This window comes from Eurosta solidaginis, chromosome 5 (genome assembly GCF_040869045.1).
Source record: "Eurosta solidaginis isolate ZX-2024a chromosome 5, ASM4086904v1, whole genome shotgun sequence".
Lineage (NCBI taxonomy): Eukaryota > Metazoa > Arthropoda > Insecta > Diptera > Tephritidae > Eurosta > Eurosta solidaginis.
In genome coordinates, this window is record NC_090323.1 from 137,494,138 (window position 1) to 137,515,622 (window position 21,485).

The 21,485-nt window shown below is 36.5% G+C and overlaps 2 protein-coding genes across 3 annotated transcripts in view; one reads left to right on the forward strand and one right to left on the reverse strand.

Moving 5' to 3' along the window:
- The window catches only part of LOC137254088 (organic cation transporter protein), a 72,329-nt gene extending 54,153 nt beyond the window's left edge, over window positions 1-18,176 (forward strand). For both annotated transcript variants that reach the window (XM_067791792.1, XM_067791793.1), the window contains exons 3-4: window positions 16,819-17,011; window positions 17,068-18,176. In XM_067791792.1, coding sequence (XP_067647893.1) covers window positions 16,819-17,011; window positions 17,068-18,004 — 1,130 coding nt within the window. In that variant the 3' untranslated portion in view covers window positions 18,005-18,176. The remainder of the gene's footprint in view (window positions 1-16,818; window positions 17,012-17,067) is intronic.
- The window catches only part of LOC137254089 (ribosome biogenesis regulatory protein homolog), a 93,109-nt gene that overhangs the window by 54,411 nt on the left and 17,213 nt on the right, over window positions 1-21,485 (reverse strand). The gene's annotated exons all lie outside the window — the stretch shown is intronic.

Sequence of the window (21,485 nt, forward strand, 5' to 3'; positions counted from 1 at the left end):
AACCATCTAAAGCAGTACCCGCAGACGGCATAGCCATGTCGATGTTTAAAAAACTAGGCATAGAGGGATTTAATTATCTAGCGCATGTCTTCAACCTGTCCACCTTCGTCATCCCCGAAAAATGGAATATGGCCAGAGTGCTTCCGCTATTAAACCAGCTAATATAGGAGAATCTTGTCGTCCGATATCTCTTCTATCGCCAGCAGCCAAGACACTTGAAGCCATTCTGCTTCCCTATTTCACTACAAATTTGCGTCTTTCCAATCATCAGCTTGGCTTTAGAAAACAACATAGTACTACCACCGCGCCAAACGCCATCAACACATAAATAAATTGCAGATTAAATCAAAAACCCCACTACAGGGCAATATCTTTGCGCTATACCCAAATTATCTGTCTGGTCGGCAAGCTTAAGCAAGGTGTACCACAGAGTGGTGTCCTATAACCGCTTTTGTTTAACTTCTACATATCGAAGATACCTTCACCACAAGAAGCAGTCACTATTGTATCCTACACCGATGACTGCACAATAATGGCCACAGGCCCAGGCCCAAACATCTATGAGCTTTGTAAGCAGCTACCTCCCAGATCTCTCCAGTTTTTTAGCCTCGCGAAATCTGACATTGTCACCGACCAAAACATCGGCGACCTTATTTACAACATGGACACGGCAAATGTCGATCATCCACGTCGATGGCACTACGCTACCGACTGTCTGACACCCAAAAATTTTGAGTTTGACGATCGATCAGGATCTAAATTTTGGAGAGCATGCAACCGCAATTGTACCTAAAATCCAGAGCCGTAATAAAATCCTCAAATCTCTTGCCGGCAGCACTTGGGACAAAGAAACGCTCATTACCACTTACAAAGGAATTGGCCGTCCGATTGCATGCTACGCGTCCCCGTTATGGTCGCCAAGCCTAAAGGTTACTCACTGGAATAAAATACAGGTCTGCCAAAACACTTCCCTCGGAACAGTTACCGGCTGACTTCTTATGTCCCCAGAACATCACCTACACAATAGATAGTACTCCCCATTAGGGAGAGAAATAAAATGCTGAACAAACTGTTTCTGTTGAATACCCAGAAACCTGGGCATCCCAACAAACATAAGAAGAACGCACTCTCCCTAAGGCAACGCGTGTCATTCTAGCCCAACTTCGATCTGCGTACTGTAACAGGTTAAACTCTTACCTATCCAGGATCAACCCCGACATACCAAATATATGTCCTGCTTGCAAATGTGCCCACATGACACCAACTATCTCTTCAATTGCAATGTGGAACCAACGCCTCTCATACCCCTCTCACTTTGGTCCACCCTTGCTGAAACTGCAAGTTTCCTTGAACTCCCTTTAGAAGATATTAATGACAATAGCCGTGTTTTTTTTACACGTAAACGTCTATACGCTTAAACTTTATATGGACTGCTAAGCGTCAAACTTTAAATACACCTCTGAAATTGCTGCGCATAAAATGTATACTACTAAATTTCAATACGCATTATACTCAGATGTAACTGAATTATGTGTATATGTTTCACCCTCTACACTAATTCTATGTATTCTATGTGTGTCCACAATTCATCGCAACTGATTCAGCTATACGTTATACCCTATGGCCATCAGAGGGTTGTGTCTCCGCTTTTCAGTACACCCCGTGGCTGTAGCTAGTTATTTAACCACTGCCGCTAGATGGGTCTCCTAAGCATTATCTAAGCGAGGATAGGCGTTTTTTTTACGCGCAAACGTAAACGTATACGCGTGTATAAAAAAACACGGTAAATTTGTGATCGGTCACGCCTATTGGATTAGGCGAAGCACTGCTACAACAACAGCAACAACATGGTCTTGCTAGTACCTTAATAGTGCTTTGTTGCCGGAACGCACCGGATCTATACCCGCAAAGGACCTGCAACATGGATAACACTTCCCAAATCTTCGGGGAGTTTCTTTATCGTTAATACAACAACAATTGAGAAAGTAGTATTTCTGCCACCACGATTCGCACGTAGAACCAACGCTTGTGTGTATTGACCATTTTAGTACATATGTATTGTTACGAATATTAGCAAAACTAAGGAGTGCTGCCATTTCCAGGCCGATGCTAAGCAGTGACGTGAATTCACATCAATAATTCAATCATTATGTATCTACATAAACGAATCAATAATTGCGTCTACACATATGTACACATTCCGACGAGCAACATTTACATACAAGGCAGCGAGAGATGAGATGTCACACACAGATGAATTTACTTATACGCTTATGTGTGTGCGGGAGACTGTAAACTACAAACTCACATATGTACATCTGAGAAGCGCTAAAAAGTAGACAATTGTAAACAAGTAGAAACTATATGAGAACTATCACACACGTATATAGTTGGTAAGTTCTGGAAATGGAAGAGCCTAGAAGTATGCAGCGTAAACTATAAAAGCGGGGCAGGCGAGTAAGAAGTAATTCAGTTTGAGTTGAGCAATCAATCAGTTATTGATTAAGCACGCGATCTGGCGGCCAATAGTAGAGTTTAATTTGAGTAATCAATCAGTTTGGTTATTAAGCCAGCGAGTAGCAAAGTATAAGTGTTATTGTGAAGTACTTTAATAAAGGCCATTTTTCCGTTATTCAATATTGGAGTTATTTATTCAACAGTTTAGTGATTCGAACTTAGCAGAGGATTGCAAATAAGAGGATTTGCAAGTAAATTCGTTACAATTGGTGTCAGAAGAGGAATTGTTGAATAAATTCCAGAGGACAACAAGGACATGGCAAAGTTCAGTGAATTGAAGATCCAGCAACTGAAGAGGGAGTTGGAGAGCCGTGGATTGAATACAAGCGGCGTTAAACTTGAACTTCAGGCACGGCTACGAGAGGCAATGGAAGTAGAAGGAATTGACGTGGAAGAGTATGACTTTAATCTTGATGGCGAGGAAACAACAAAAATGGAAGAGACAGTTACGCAGACAGTTACGAGCACAGACTTGAACATGATTTTGGCTGCAATATCTGCTCAAACATCGACAATGTCATCTCAACTAGAAGAACAGAAAACGTATATGTCATCTCAACTAGAAGAACAGAAAACGTATATGTCATCACAGATGGAATCCCAAGAGACACGAATAACATCGAAGATGGAAGAACAGAAAACACACATGGCGTCACAAATTGCAGAACAATTAAAAGAACAAGAGGCACGTATAACATTACAGCTCGAAGCACAAGAAGAGCGTAGCTCAACAAAGCTGGAGGCACAGGAAACAAAATTCTCATGCATCTGGAGGCTGTTAGTGAACGACAAAATAAAGTGGAGGCCGAGATGGATGCTTTGAAAGATCGGATTCAGGAGTTACAATTGAACCGTCCAATCTGAAGGTAAAATCCCCAACGTTTGATAGTTCTCTTCCATTCCAGGTATTTAAGCTCCAATTTGAGAAGACGTCGGCAGGGAATAACTGGAATGCTGAAGATAAAGTTGCAGCTCTGTTCGTGGCATTGAAAGGGCCAGCAGCCGAAATCCTACAGACGATTCCCGAAGGAGAGCGGAACAACTATGAAGCATTGATGGCCGCTGTCGAGAGACGTTATGGAAGCGAGCATAGAAAACAGATATTCCAAATTGAGTTGCAAAACCGCTACCAAAAAGCAAATGAGACATTGCAAGAGTTTGCTTCAGATGTTGAAAGGTTGGCTCATCTCGCAAATGCGGACGCACCCGTGGAATACACCGAGAGGGTAAAAATCCAGAGTTTTATAAATGTCATACGAGACGTGGAAACGAAGCGAGCTACATACGCAAACCCAAAACTGACATTTGCTGAAACGGTGTCACAAGCCCTGATTCAGGAAACAGCGTCGCTTCTGTGTAAGCCAGTTTTCAAAGCACGCCGTGTGGAAGTAGAAAGGCCAGAGTGGGTAGACGCAATATTGGAGGAATGAAAGGATCGCAAAAGCGGAGTGAAAAAGTTATCAAATGCTTCAAATGCGGGAAGTCCGGTCACATTGCACGTCATTGCGATCTTGGCCTTAATAGTTCCAACAATGTGGGTGGGCGTAAACGCAAAGCTGGAGGAGATGAGCAAGAGCGAGTAAGAGGTAGAGAGCTAGATCCAGCTATTGAATGCCCTGTGATATCTGTGTCGCAAATTGATAGAAAATCGAGCAGTCTTACCGTCAGAGGGAATGTGGATGGCAACGAACGAATACTGACTGTAGATACGGGCGCATCTCATTCCTTGATCCGATCTGACTTGGTCAACAGGAGAATAAAACCGTTACCTGGAGCAAAGTTGCGTACGGTCACTGGCGAGTATAACCAAGTTCAGGGAGAAGTGATATGTGAAGTATTGATTGGGAAGGTCATGGTTCTACACAAATTTGTTGTGGCGGAGATTGTTGATGAAGTTATATTGGGAGTGGATTTCTTGGTTGACCATGACATCAAGATCGATATGCAGAGAAGGGTGATGCGTTATGAGAACCAAGATGTGCCACTTAACTTTAGTTTGGAAAAAGGGTTCAGCAGTAATCGGGTACTGGTGGAGAAGACTCGACGAAGGCCACGAAATTCAAAGGTAAAGGTTGATGGAACAAATGGGCCAAACAAATCAAAACCGGAGGTACCTGCGAGAGAAATACTGGCATTGAAAAGCCCTAATGGACGTACTAAAACGAAGAAAGAATGCAAGGGTGGTTTCAAGCCAAGGCACACTACTGTTGTGAAGCGTCGGAACGATACTTATTATGCAAAGCAAATCCGTCCAGCGCAAGCTCTGCGAAGTAGTTCTTCATTGGCCGAGCAACAGAGTACGAGAGAACGATTCAGAATAATGAGTAGTAAGATGGAACACAGGTACGACAGGGAAAATAATTCGGAAGGTTTCCGGAATGGAGATTTGGTACTGTTAAACAACCCTCACCGGCGGAAAGGTGTTCCAGCCCAATTTCGGTGCAGTTGGGAAGGCCCGTACAAAGTTGTGAAGAAGATCAGTGATACCATCTACCGCATACAAACCACTGGGAAACCACGGATTAGAAGGGTGGTACATTTGGAAATGCTAGCGGCGTTTAGATTGGGAGATTTGTCTGATCGGGACGATCAGACTTAGGTGGAGCGCAGTGTTACGAATATTAGCAAAACTAAGGAGTGCTGCCATTTCCAGGCCGATGCTAAGCAGTGACGTGAATTCACATCAATAATTCAATCATTATGTATCTACATAAACGAATCAATAATTGCGTCTACACATATGTACACATTCCGACGAGCAACATTTACATACAAGGCAGCGAGAGATGAGATGTCACACACAGATGAATTTACTTATACGCTTATGTGTGTGCGGGAGACTGTAAACTACAAACTCACATATGTACATCTGAGAAGCGCTAAAAAGTAGACAATTGTAAACAAGTAGAAACTATATGAGAACTATACACACACGTATATAGTTGGTAAGTTCTGGAAATGGAAGAGCCTAGAAGTATGCAGCGTAAACTATAAAAGCGGGGCAGGCGAGTAAGAAGTAATTCAGTTTGAGTTGAGCAATCAATCAGTTATTGATTAAGCACGCGATCTGGCGGCCAATAGTAGAGTTTAATTTGAGTTATCAATCAGTTTGGTTATTAAGCCAGCGAGTAGCAAAGTATAAGTGTTATTGTGCAGTACTTTAATAAAGGCCATTTTTCCATTATTCAATATTGGAGTTATTTATTCAACAGTTTAGTGATTCGAACTTAGCAGAGGATTGCAAATAAGAGGATTTGCAAGTAAATTCGTTACAGTATCATACGATTACTGCTCTGACTTCCGTGCGCTGTCCATCGTATACAGGCCCGACGAGATTCCCCCAGGCCCGGGGCTTCGCAGGGGGCCCGCGATTTAGAGGTACTAAGACATTGTTTTTTTATTCAGGAGAGTCTTTAGTTGGAGACAATAAAAACATCAAACAAAAATGTATGTTTACATGAATCCGAAATCGTAAAGTTTTGTGGTGACACTGATGAAGGTTCATCTTCAAAAAGTCTTCCAACAATACCACCAACTCTGTATCAAAGTCCAGATTATTTTAACGACTTCGATACCGGTACCGTGAATAATGAGTTATTGCGATCTGAAGAAGTCAACGAAATAATTCGTCGAGGTCATCAAAAGTGTCCTGTTATTTTTCCACGTGATTTTCATGAAGAGGTATTTCCTACCTCGTTGATAAACAGAATCTTGCCAAATCGAGAGAAAGGGGAGAGTGACTGGTTAGTGTGGAGTGCCAGCAGCAATGCTTTTTATTGCCTACCATGTCGTCTGTTAAGCACCAATACTAAAATTAGTTGTCCTAGCGGATATTTGAAATTCCAGGTATGGAAGAAGCTATAAGATAAACTGCCATCACACGAAAATACTCAGGATCACATTAAATGTTATATTCAATGGCGATCTTTACAAAACCTAATTCAAAAGGAAGCTACAATTGATACACTTATCAATCAACACCTAATCACTGAAACTCAAAAGTGGAAAGAAATCTAATATATAAAATTCTTATGTCACGGTTTTAGAGGCTTAACTCCTCCGAAACGGCTGAACCGATTCTCATGAAATTCTGTGAGCATATTGGGTAGGTCTGAGAATCGGCCAACGTCTACTTTTTTTACGATACGTGCCTAGGGTCTTGAGATCAAAACGTGCACCCGGATACACCTGGAATGTGTTTTTACATTATGGGTATCAAATTGAAGCTGCTGATGTATGCTTTAGTACAGAGTATGTTTTACACCGCTGGGTGACTACGGTCTCGAGATATAGGCCAAAACATGGAGCCGGATACACCTAGAATATGTTCTTATATTATGGGTATCAAATTGAAGCTGTTGATGTGTGCTATAATACAGAGTAAGTCTTACACCGCTGAGTGACTAGGGTCCCGAGATATAGGCCAAAACATGGGCCTGGATACCCCTAGAATGTGTGTGTTATGGATATCAAATGAAAGCTGTTGCTGAGAGCTCTAAAGTTCATTGTGATATTCGATTTAGTCGCATCAACCTGGCAAAACTTATAAATATGCATGCCAAGCCGAAATAAGGACAATAATTAATAATAACCACATACCTATTTACATACGTCCTATTCGATTTGCCTGAAATTTCGTATATAAATTTGCGTATATTAATATTTACGATGCTTTTTTCCGGGAAGTATAACAGAGACGGACTGGGACTGGGATTAGGACTAGGACTGGGACTGAGACTGAGACTCGGAGTGTGACTGGGACTGAGACTCGGAATGGGACTGGAACAAAATACATACCACCCTCTGGGACTGGCAATAAGAGATGAAGAAAAATGAGAAAAACTTGAGAGAAGAGAAAACAGAGAAGGAGACTGAGAAAGAGATAGAATGAGACGAAGATGGAGATGAAGCCAAAAAGACGGAGGGGAGAGTGAATAAAAAGATTAGGAAAAAGTGTAGAGGGGTACGGCAGAGTTAGACGGAAAAAGCTTATTAAAATGTATGCAGATAGGCCAAATTTAAGGCAGAACAACGTCTGCCGGGTCTGCTAGTTTTATATAGAATTTTGGACACCATTTTATTTTTGGGTGAAAGAGGCCTAGCTTTCAAAGGCGAAAGTATATATCTTGGTGAACGAAACGATGCACATTTTTTGGGCATCTAAGATCTCATAAGCTAATATGATCTGATACTTAGAGATCATTTGGAGAAAGTTAGGATTTCACAACAGCAGCACAAACGTTTACAAGTTCAGAACGAGTTTATTGAAATTTGTGCAAAGCACGTTAGGGCAACTACATATATTAGATCAAGGCAAGAAAGCCAAGTATTTTGCAATTATCGTTGATGCTATGCCTGTTGCTTGTCACGTGGACTACGTTCATTTTGCGCTAACTCCATTTCAATTCGAAAGCAACAAATTTTACAATTCAAGAACGGTTTTTGGCTTTCGTGAATTGTAACCAAAACACTGGTCAGAAAATCGCTGATCTAATTTGCCATACTCTAGGTAAACATGAAATCCCGCAAAAGAATACAATAACGGCGCCAATATGAAAGAAGCTTACAACGGAGCACTACGTCACATTCTCGACAAAAACTCGAATGCTGATTACTCGCCTTGTGCAACCCACAGCCTCAATTTATGTGGTGTTGATGCTGCAGAATGTTGTACGGCTGCAATTACTTTCTTCGGAGTTGTACAACAATATTTTACCATTTTCAGCAGCACTCCACATCGATGGGACATCCTAAAAAAAATGTACCGAGCTCTCTTCATAGTCTTTCAGCCAAATGCCTAATTTGACTGCGCAAGCATACGGCCGGCATTCTGAAGTACATCAACAAGTTCGAATGTATCTTGCTGTCCTCAATTTGGTTCAAAATACTGTCTACCATTAATGAAAGAAACGTGGTCCTCCAAGCTAGAGACGCCAGCCAACATAGATGTTGAGGTCCGACATCTAGATGATTTATTAGCTGATTTGATTTCTGGAACCAATTGGAAACAATTTTAAACGAATGCAAAACAGTTGCTATTCAATTGAACATCTCGTCAAAGTTTCCGGACATTCGAAAGAGAAAACCCAAAAGACGTTCTGAAGATAATTTAAATGAGATGATTACGGATGATTCAGAGTCTGATTTTAAAAACAATACATTGCTGGTGATCTTTGATTCTGTAATCGCTGGCATTACTGAACGATAAGCAGCTATGAGAAATTTCAGCGAGACGTTTTCCTTTTTGTGGCAATTTGAAGACATGGATGAAACTACGGTTTGGGCGAGCGCAGCAAAATTTGTCGAAAAATACAAGTCGGACATTTCTCAAAGCTTAGAATGCGAAATAATTCACTTGAAACACATTTACGAAGCAAATTTTGATAAAGGTCTGTCACCATTGGAATTGCTAAATACCATCTACATATGTTCAAAATCTGGATACAATTTTCCCCAACATTTGTGTTGCTTTACGTCTCTTTTGCACTTTACCTGTCACTGTAGCTAGTACAGAACGTTCCTTCGGCGTTCCTTCAGCGTCCTTTTAAGAATCAAAAACTATCATAGATCGTGGTCATCTCAAGAGCGAGTTTCAGAACTTGCCACGCTTTGTGTTGAATCCGTTTTGGCAAGACAGTTATATTTGTATATTATTATAAAAAATTTTGAAGCGAAAAAAGCAAGAAAATCCACTCTTTGATATCCGAACCTTCTATATTGAATAATTAAAATTATAATCAGCATTATATTTATCAGAAATGTATTAAAATGTTACCAAATAACTAGAAAAGATTATTTGAAACAATATGTGGCTGATGAAAGAGAATTTTATTTCTACGTTACAATAAAATAGTATAAATAGTAAATATTCTGTGTTAGTTTTATTTTCAGCTCTTAGTCCAAAAATCATTTAGTTGATGTGGCAAAATTTTTTGATGTAATCCATCAAAAATGATTAATGCATGACACGTCATTCATTCAAACTAATCAAATGCATTAGTGGATTTTTTATAGGGGGCCCGTAAGTTATTTAGTCCCGGGCCCGGATTTTCTCTCTACGGCTCTGCCTGTTGTTGATGTTGTATTAACGATAAAGACACTCCCCGAAGGTTTTGGGGACTCTTATCGCTGTTGATGGTCCTTTGCCAGATATAGATCCGGTTCGTTCCGGTATCAAGCACCATTGAGGTACTAGCCCGACCATCTAAGGAACGATTTAGTATGACCAAATTTAACCTTCTAGGCCATCCCTCCCTCCCCCCCCCCCCCCCACCCTCTAGTTACATGAGGAACTTGGGGTCGCCAGAGCCTCGCTCACGAAATATGTGCACGATACATTCATATTTATAACAGTCTTCCCCTCGCGTAGGTGAGGTTGACAATTGGGCTGCGGATGCTCTGAAGCTATAAAGCTTTGTATTGCGCTTATCAGAGAATTTTATTTCTACGTTACAATAAAATAGTATAAATAGTAAATATTCTGTGTTAATTTTATTTTCAGCTCTTAGTCCAAAAATTATTTAGTGGATGTGGCTATATCAACATTCAAGTTGATATTTAAAAAATCTTTTATTTTGATTTTGTTTTTAAAAATTTATATTTTGTTTATTTTTGAGTTTAGATATTTTCTAACTAATTAGAATTTTCTTTTTTTGAAGTTATTCAAAATTTTAAGTTAACACGAAAACTCAATTAAAATTATTTTAAAAATTAAAGTAAAGAGTACAAAGTAGTTAACACTATATTTACTCCCCCTCCAAGAAAATTTGAAACAAACAAATTATTAATTAATATTAAATGTAACCTTTTTTGTTTTTTGTTGTTTAATGTATTTGTATTTAAATTAGTGTTAATAAGTATGTTTGCTGGTTTAAGTAAATCAATTGAAATATTTTTAATAGTATTATTGTATTGAATTGTAAATGTTTTATGTTTCTTAGATATAACTTTAAAAGGTCCTTCATAAGGTGATTCTAAATTAGATTTACGAAGAACTTTAACAAAAACATACTCACAATTTTCTAATTGTTTAGGAACGAAAACATTTTCTTTGTTATGATGAAAAACTTTAGAACGAACAAGTGAAAAATATTCTCTTATTTTATGAAGAGCGTCATTAGAAAAATCATGTTCTTTATTACTATTTGAAATAATTAATTCACCAGGTATTCTAAGTGTTTGGCCATAAACAAGTTCAGCAGATGAACATTTTAAATCTTCTTTAATAGAAGTTCGTAAACCAAGTAGAATGAATGGTAAAATGTCAGACCAATGAACCGAGTCGTTTGATGCTATAATTGCTGCTTTTAAAGTTCGATGAAATCTCTCTATCATGCCATTTGCTTGGGGATGGTAAGGAGATGTATGAATTTTATGAGAACCTAAAAGTTTAGTTAATTCTGTAAAAAATTTTGAGGTGAATTGTGAACCTTGATCTACTGTAATATTTAATGGTATACCAAATCGTGGTATATAATTTTGAATAAAAGTTTTTACTATAGTATTTGTTGAAATATCTTTAAGCGGATAAGCTTCAGGCCAACGTGAAAATCTATCAATAATTGTTAAAATATAAGAATTTTCATTTGAAACTGGAAGAGATCCAACAATATCCATATGAATATGTTCAAAACGGCCTGATGGTATTTGAATTTTTTGGATAGGAGATTTAGTATGTCTTGAAATTTTGGATTTTTGACAATTGATGCAAGATGAAGTCCAATCGTTAATCTCTTTACGCATGTTAGGCCAATAATATTTATTTTGAATTAATTTTCTAGTTGTTCTTATACTTGGATGAGATAATGAGTGAATTTTGTCAAATATAATTCTTCTCATAGAATGTGGAACATAAGGTCGAAAAGGTTGTAGAGAAACATCACACCATATGTTTAAATTAATAATTGGAATATGAATTTCTTTTAAATTATTTTTAGAATTTGGATCAGAAATGGTTTTTTGTAAAAATGTATCAGTTTGCTGTTCTTTATATAAAGTTTCTAAATTTATATCTTGAGTTGAAATTGCATTTATTTCTGGAATACGGGAAAGTGTGTCGGCAACTATGTTGTCTATTCCACGTATATATTGAATATCATTTGTAAATTGAGCAATATATTCAAGATGACGTAGTTGACGAGGAGATCTATCTACTTTAGAATTTAGAACATGAATTAAAGGTTTATGATCAGTATAAATTGTAAAAGTTCTACCTTCAAGAAAATGTTTAAAATGTTTAATTGAATTATAAATTGCCAAAAGTTCACGATCAAATGTTGAATATTTAGTTTCTGTTGTAGTTAGTTTTCTTGAAAAATAAGCTAAGGGTTCTAGTATATTATTGCTAGTTTGTTGAAGAACTGCTCCAATAGCAACATTTGATGCATCTACTGCTAATGATAAAGTACCATTTTTGTCGAAATGTGTAAGTAAAGTATTTTAAGCAAAAAGTTTTTTAACATTTTCGAAAGCTGTTGTGGTTTCATTTGTCCAATTTAATTGTTTGAGTTTGTTTTTAATTGCATGTGTTAACATTTCATGCAGAGGACTAAGTTCTGTTGCTAACATTTTAATATATCTGTGATAGTAATTTATCATACCTAAAAATTTTTGTAATTTATTTATAGAAATTGGTTTTTCAAAATTTGTTATGATTTCAATTCTATCTAAAGATGGTTTAATACCTTCGCCTGAAATTTCGTAACTTAAAAAATTTAATTTATTTACACCGAGAGTACATTTTGAAGGTTTGATATTTAAATTATATTCTTCAAGTCTTTTGAAAACTGATTTTAAATGATTTATATGTTGATCTTCATTATCACTGGCAATAAGAATGTCATCAATGTATGTAAATACAAAATCGAAATCAGAAAATACTTCATTAATAAAGCGTTGGAAAGTTTGAGCACTGTTTCGTAAACCGAAAGGCATTCTTACGAATTCAAACATTCCAAAAGGGGTAGTTATTGCAGTTTTATGAATGTCTTCTTCTGCCATTGGAATTTGGTGGTAAGCACGCACAAGATCAATTTTGGAAAAAAATTGTTTGTTTTTTAAATCAATTGTTAAATCGTGAATATGTGGTAAAGGATACCGATCTGGTGTAGTAATAAAATTAAGTCTTCGATAGTCTCCGCAAGGTCTCCAATCATTTGGTTCTTTTTTAGGAACGAGATGAAGTGGAGATGCAATAGGAGAATTTGAGGGTCTGCATATACCCGTTTTAACTAAAAATTCAAATTCAGCTTTAGCAATTTTAAGTTTGATTGGATCAAGACGTCTGGGTTTCGAAAATGGTAAAATACCTTTTGTTTCTATCCTGTGAACCGTATGGTGTTTAACTTTTTTAGTATAATCTGGTTCACAGGTAATAGATGGAAATTCATTAAGTAATTTTGAAAACTTATTTTCGACAATAGGAATTTTGAGTGAGAAAATATCAGAAAATCCAGAAGATCCAGTAACTTTAATTTTTGTAGTAGAATCCATTATTTCTTTATTTTTAATATTGACAATAATTCCGAATTTTTCTAAAAAGTTTGCTCCTAAAATTGGTGTATCAATATTCGCAATAATGAATGGAAATTCAAAATCTCTTCTTAAACCTAAATCAATTTTAAGTAGTTTTGTACCGAAAGTTTCAATTGAAGAACCGTTTGCTGCAGTCAGAGTAAGATCCGAATTTCTTTTATAAATTTTAAATTTAGAAAAAGGAATAACTGATACAACTGCACCGGTATCGATAAGAAAATTAAGTTTATTGAATTTATCAAATATGAATAGGCGACGAGTAGGTTTAATAATAGTTCCATTATCCGTCACCGTCATAATGGATCGTTTCAGTTTAAATTTTGTTCGGAATTTGAATTGAGATTTTGATTAAAATTGCATGGGGGTATACATTTAAGAGCGTTATTCTTAAATTTTTTATGATACCAACAAATATTTGTTTGTGAAGTAAAATTACGATTGTTTGAAACATTTCTTGATCCTGAAAAATTTCGAGATTTAGATCTATTTCTATCTTTAGATCTTGAACGGATTTGTAATTGATTAATATCATTAGAAATTTTATTTAAATTTTGAAAAATAGCCGTGGTTAATTCAGTTAAATTTTTAACGCATTGTTCTAAAATATTATTATTTATACTTGAGACTACAGGAGATTTGGAAGAATGAGGTTTATTGATTAAATCAAAAAGTTTGTCAGCTAAAATAATAATTTCATCTCTGTTTTGATTATTATTGGAAGTCAAATGAATTTGTATTTCTTGTGGTAATTTACGAATCCACAATTTAAAGAGTAATTCTTGACTAACTATGGAGTCAGAACCTATAAGTGATTTCATAAATCTGAATAATTCAGATGGTGAACGATCACCAAGTTCCGTTTTTGAAAATAATTGTTCTAATCGTTTTTCTTCGCTAAGAGAAAATCTTTCACATAGAATTTTTTTGATTGTATCATATTTATTAAAAAGAGGAGGAGGGTTAATAACATCTAAAATTTTAGATATAGTATCTCGTTGAAGAGTAATTAGAACATTTTGAAATTTTAAATTATCATCATTGATATTGTTAATTTCAAATTGTCCTTCAACAAGCAAAAACCAGGCATCAGGACAATCTTGCCAAAATTGTGGTAATTTAATAGATTTAGTAAAAGGAAAATTTGTAAAGTTATCTTGTGTTGAAGTATTTTGTGTTGTATTAGAGATGTTGTTTTGTGTTGTATTAATGTTAGAATTTTTAGTTGTATTGTGAGTCATGTAAAAAAAAAAAAAAAAAAAAAAATTGTGAGTCATGATGTTATTTGTATGGTTGATATTTTGATTTTCTGCATTTGTAAATTTACGAGTTCGTATTGGTGAACGTAGAACCATATGAAAAAAAAAAAAAATAAAATAAAATGAAAAATTTGAAAATTAGGAAATATTTAAGATTTTTTTTGGAAAGGGAGTTAACAATTTAAATAAAATATTTAATTTTATATAAAAAATAAGTAAATTTAAATAATTGTTAAAATATAAAAATAATCTTAAAATAAATTTGAAAGTTAAAAGGTTTAAAATTTTAATTTTAATTATAATTGAAAAATTTTAAATTTAATATTAGAATAAAAATTATACTTACATAAAATTAAATTTAATAAAAAAATATTAAAATTAATAAGTAGTTGATTGATGATTGTTTAAAAAATATCTTGAAATTAATATCTGGATTGTTTGATATCGTAATGCTTTTAAAATATGCAATGGCTTTGTTGTTTTATTTGTAAATCTCTTAATTTTCATCGTGATGTCTTCATTTTAAATCTGTTCTTGTGTGTATTGCGTGCAAAATTGTTGTTGTGGTTTGGATAACCCAATCGCTGCTTTTAAGAGTATTAGGTTGTAAATGTTTTAATTTTGTTTACACACACGTTTTTAGAGTTTTTTATGTTTTTAATTTGATTTTCAATATTTATTCTTTGTTTAATGTTTCGTATATATAATTTACAGCGACTGTTATATGAAATTTGCACAGAATGTTGTTGTATTGCTTCTTGTTCACAAATATATAGGGAACACAAATATAGTTAAATTATATGCACAAGAATTTCAATAGTGCTATTTATTAAATTTTTTATTTAGTTAATTCTTCAGCGCGTAGTATTCAGACACCCAATTCTTTCGGCAGATCGGAAAGTTGATTGCATGACAAATTCAGCAAAGTAAGGCGTGTAAATAGAGATACAAATGCTGGTACTTTAGTTAGTTGATTCTTGACAAACACCAAATCACCATCACAGTCCTTGAGAAGTTGAAGCAATTCAGGCAATGTACATTATAATGGATTGTTGATAGATATTGTATTGTAATAGTAGAGAATTTAATTTTGTTTTATTTTTGTTCACTATTGTATTAAAAATTTAAAGATTCTTGTTCAATTAATTTAATGATATTGAAGCGAAAATTTTGCACATAAACTATTTTGTAAATAATAGTCTAAATTATTTTAGATGTTTTTATACTATACACATTTTTAGTTTATTTTAGAATATGTTTCTGTTAATCAAATTCCTATATAAAATAGTTTTTGAGTTTTAAACTAATCACTGCCTTAATGATCTGGCTTTTCTTTAATCACATTTCCGTATCATTGTGTAAGCACATGTATGTGATAATTATAGTCACATTAACAACTATAATTCACTAGTTCTGCATTTAACAACGTTAATTTAAGTCCAAATTCGTTGTACAAGTATGCACGTTCAAATAATTTTAGGTCCGTTGGTAGGATCGCCAATATATCAACATTCAAGTTGATATTTAAAAAATCTTTTATTTTGATTTTGTTTTTAAAAATTTATATTTTGTTTATTTTTGAGTTTAGATATTTTCTAACTAATTAGAATTTTCTTTTTTTGAAGTTATTCAAAATTTTAAGTTAACACGAAAACTCAATTAAAATTATTTTAAAAGTTAAAGTAAAGAGTACAAAGTAGTTAACACTATAGTGGCAAAATTTAGTGATGTAGTCCATCAAAAATGATTAATGCATGACACGTCATTAATTCAAATTAATCAAATGCATTAGTGGATTTTTTATAGGGGTCCCGTAAGTTGTTTAGTCCCGGGCCCGGATTTTCTCTCTACGGCCCTGCCTGTTGTTGATGTTGTATTAACGATAAAGACACTCCCGAAGGTTTTGGGGACTCTTATCGATGTTGATGGTCCTTTGCCAGATATAGATCCGGTTCGTTCCGGTATCAAGCACCATTGAGGTACTAGCCCGACCATCTAAGGAACGATATAGTATGACCAAATTTAACCTTCTAGGCCATCCCTCCCCCCCCCCCCCCCCTCCCTCTAGTTACATGAGGAACTTGGGGTCGCCAGAGCCTCGCTCACTAAATATGTGCACGATACATTCATATTTACAACAGTATTCCCCTCGTGTAGGTGAGGTTGACAATTGGGCTGCGGATGCTCTGAAGCTATAAAGCTTTGTATTGCGCTTATCAACCTCTTGAATCCTAATCATACTTACTGAATTCTGATCAGTGATCGTATAACAAAAACCGCCTCTGGCAATCGAGCAAACCTCTTGTAAAGAGTAACAAACAAATTGCAATTTTTCTCAGGGGTAAAACTACGTTCATTCGATCATTTATCGCAGTACAAACAACAAGTTTCTATTGGCAAAAAGCAGTTCTTAGTATAAGTACAAAGCTGACTCAAACCAAACATGAAAAACAAAATTTTTAAAACAATACAAATAATTGAATTTATGTATATATATTTTTTTAAATTTCAGTACTTGAATATGTGGGGCCACGATATCGCACATTTGTCGCCAATATGTCAATAGCCATATTTTTCACAGCAGCAGCCTGTGCATTGCCTTGGATTGCATATTTTATTGCAAACTGGAAACTATTCGCAATCGCAACATCGGCTCCTCTTATTTTAGTTGTGCTAACACCATTCTTTATACCTGAATCGGCAAGGTATGTTTTCCCTAAGCTTAATTTACTTTACATATTATTGAAAATTTTATTCATAGATGGCTTGTATCACAAGGCAAAGTGGATAAAGCTATATCGATATTGAAGAGACTTGAAAAGGTTAATAGAAAGCACGTGCCCACAGGAACCTTTCAAACCTTCAGTGCCAGTTGTATGAAAATTAAACAGGAAGAAAATAAAAATAATAGTTATTCAATTATTGATCTCTTCAAAACACCTCGATTGAGAAGAACTACACTTCTTCTAATTGTAATTTGGATGGCGATCTCATTGGTATTTGACGGTCACGTACGAAATGTGAGCACTTTAGGAGTGAATGTGTTTGTCACCTTTACTGTAGCTTGCTTTACAGAGTTTCCAGCAGATACGATACTAACACTTATTCTTGACAAATGGGGACGCCGTTGGTTGGCATGTGGATCTATGATCGCTAGTGGAGTTTTCAGTTTGCTCGCAACACTAGTACCGCCTGGAATTTACTTCGCCGCTTTAGCTATTATGGGTCGTTTCTTTGTTAATATTTCATATAATATTGGCTTACAATATGCAGCTGAAATTTTACCAACTGTAGTCCGTGCCCAAGGTGTCGCTTTCATTCATATCATGGGGTACGTTGCAAGCATTATAGCGCCCTTTGTTGTATATTTAGAAAAAGTATCACCAGTCTTGCCGTTGGTTATATTGGGCGGCCTGGGAATTATTGGGGGCCTACTTGCTTTACTACTACCTGAGACGCTTAATCACGATCTTCCGCAAACACTATCCGATGGCGAGGAATTTGGACGAGGGCAGAGCATTTGGGATTTTCCGTGTTTAACAAAGAAAGTAGATGAAGACTCAGATTTAGAGGTGCGACCAACAAACTTTGTTCGTTCAGCACAAACCGGTGCCTCACTCCGATCCTCCACACGCGCTGAGCTGCGATCTAGTATATTAAGAAGATCAGTTAACTCTCGTTACTCATCAAAACTCTAAATGCATATACAGTGATAGTTTTAATAGTTTATAAGTTTCCTAAAATTAACTGAAGCAAAGCTTCCTAAACATTGTTCATGAAGTTATTTGAGACCATATGATTGTGATATTAGTAGTCAGTTTTCATACCAAACGCATTTTAATAAAGTACTACACACATATATACACATTATATACATTCATTTCATATCACTAATGGGAGCTTAACTTCCTAGGCAATTTTGGACGTCCTGGAATAAAACATACCCAAACCTGAGTGGTATATTTTAGAGCTACATCAAATATTAGGCCAATCGGACAACTAAAGCTGGCATCGCCAGTACAAAGCAATATTGCAACCTTGGATTTCAGATCAAACTGGGTATATTACAGTTAAATTAATAAATAAATACTTGGCGCGGTTTACCTCCGAAGAGAATTAAACCAAATTTCTCTTTCAATTTTGGTGGTGCTCCTTTTGATTTTCCCTACAAATTGGCACGACGGGAGTTTCTTGTTTTATACTCCAAACGGCATTGCCAAGGCAGATGAGTTTTCACTGAGAAGCTTTTCATCGCAGGAATACACTCGGAGTGTTTGCCAAATCACTTCTGAGGGGCGACCCCGCTTAGAAAAACTATTTTAGAATGAAATGGAAAAAAATACTTGAAACATATTCTGAACTTAAATTTTAATTTTCAGAGCTTGAATTGTAATATTCTTAACTTAAATTGGAAATTCTGAACTTGAACTGTAACTTTCTGAATTTAAATTGAGTTTCTAAACCTAAAATGTAATTTTCTGAACTCAATCTTGCAGTGGCGTAGTGAGGTTTTCTTGCGCCCAGGGCAAAATAATATACAAACCATCCAGGAAGTTCTGCTGTGTGGACCATTTGGCGCCCGCCTGTGAGAAGCGCCCGGCAAGATGAAGAGTTTAACCTGTTACATCACCCAGATCGAAGTTGAGCTAGAGCGGCGCGCCTTTCCCTATGGAGAGTGCGTTCCTCCTCTGCTAGTTCTGGATATTTTTCTTTAAGTACTGGATTCGCCGGACGATTCCCGGCATAGAGGTCCGACGACTGCCTGTGAATATCACTGAGAACCTGCTTGTGCTTTTTTGCTTCATACGGCTGTGTTCTCAGGTGCCGTATTTCCTCATAATGCTTACGGAGATGACCCCTTGAGCCCCTGGGAGGTGTAGCCTCATCAATCAGGTGTCTGTTGGGATGCTCAGGTTTCTGGGTATTTAACAGAAACTGTTTGTTCGCATTTCATTTCTCTCCGTAATGGGGAGTACTCTCGCCTTATTGTGTAGGTGGTGTTCTGGGGACATAAGAAGGCAGCCCGTAGCGGTTCTGAGAGCAGTATTTTGGCAGGTCTGTATTTTCTTCCAGTGAGTAACCTGTAGGCTTGGCGACCATATCGGGGACGCGTAGCATGCAATCGGCCGGCCAATTTTTTTGTAAGTGGTAATGAGCGTTTCTTTATCTTTACCCCAAGTGCTGCCGGCAAGAGATTTGAGAATTTTATTACGGCTCCGGATTTTTGGTACAATTGCGGCTGCATGCTCTCTACAATGTAGATCCTGAACGAACAGTCACACCCAAGATTTTAAAGTGCAAGATAGTCGGTAGCGTGGTGCCATCGACGTGGATGTTCGACATTTGGGGCGTCCATGTTGTAAATAAGGTCGCCGATGATTTGGTCGGTGACAATATTTCGCGTGGCGAAGAAACTGGAGGAATCAGGGAGATAGCTGTTTATTTTGTTAAAAGGTCGTCGATCTGTGGGCATGGGCATGTGGCCATTATTGTGCAGTCATCGGCGTAGGAAACAATAGTGACCCCTTTTGGTGGTGAAGATAGCTTTTTTGCGTAGAAGTTAAACAAAAGTGGGGATAGGACACCACCCTTTGACACCCCTTGTTTAATTCTTCTTGGTTTGGATGTTACGTTCCTGAATTACCCCGATGCTTGCCGACCATACAGATAATTTGTGGTCCATCTTTTGAGACTTGGGGGAAGACCCTTCCAGGTCTTGCAGTAACGTGCCATGGTTGACCGTATCAAAAGCTTTTGCCAGGTCCAACGCAACGAGTACTGTCCTATGGTGGTGTTTTTGATTTAATCCGCAATTTGTCTGAGGACTAATGGCATTTAGCGCGTTGGTGCTATGTAATTTTCGGAAACCATGCAAATGATTCCCCCCCCCCCGGCCCGGGGTTTCTGAAGGGGCCCGCGATTTAGAGGTACTAAGACATTTTTTTTAATTTACGAGAGTCTTTAGCTGTTCCATGTGCAATGTTTAAGCCGAATTTCAAAAGCAACGAATATCTGTATTTCGCTTTTATATTATAGTGAAGTGTGAAAAATAATTTGAAAAGTCCCTTTCCTTAAAATTTAAGAATAAATATTTCATTTGGCAGCTGGCTCAAAACCATTCAGGTTCCGCATCCTATTCGACTATTGATAATAATTTTTTGCCTGGGCATTCTTACAGTCAGGAGACAATAAAAACATCAAACAAAAATGTATGTTTACATGATTCCGAAATCGTAAAGTTTCGTGGTGACACTGATGAAGTTTCATCTTCAAAAGGTCTTCCAACAATACCACCAAAAGAAAAGACTTCGATATCGGTACCGTGAATAACGAGTTTTTGCGATCTGAAAATGTCAACGAAATAATTCGTCGAGGTCATCAAAAGTGTCCTGTTATTTTTCCACGTGCCAGAACAATACTTTTTATTGCCTACCATGTCGTCTGTTCAGCTCCTATACTTTAAATCGACCTAAAATTTGTTGTCCTGTCGGATATTCGAAATTGCAAGTGTGGAAGAAGCTATACGCTAAACTGCCAGCACAAGAAAATACTCAAGATCACATTAAATGTTATATTCATTGGCGATCTTTACAAAATTTAACTCAAAAGGAGGCTACAGTTGATACACTTATCAATGAACAGCTAATCACTGAAACTCAAAAGTGGAAAGAAATTTTATATAGAATTTTGGACACTATTTTATTTTTGGGTGAAAGAGGCCTAACTTTCAAAGGCGAAAGTATATATCTTGGTGAACGAATCAATGGAAATTTTTTGGGCAGCTTAGAACTCATAAGCCGATGATCCGATACTTAGAGATCTTTTGGAGAAAGTTACGATTTCACAACAGCAGCACAAACGTTTACAAGCTCACTACCTTTCCCCAGACATTTAGAACGAGTTTACAGAAATTTGTGCAAAACACGTGAAGGGAACTATATTAGGTCAACGCAAGAAATCCAAGAATTTTGCTAATATCGTTTATGTTACGTCCGATCCTGGTCACGTTGAACATACCACGTTCATTTTGCGCTACCTCCATTTCAGTTCGAAAGTAACAAATTTTACAATTCAAGGACGGGTTTTGGCTTTCGTGGATTGTAACCAAAAAACTGGTCAAGAAATCGCTAATTTGTCATACTCTAGGTAAACATAAAATCCCATTAAAAGATTGTCGTA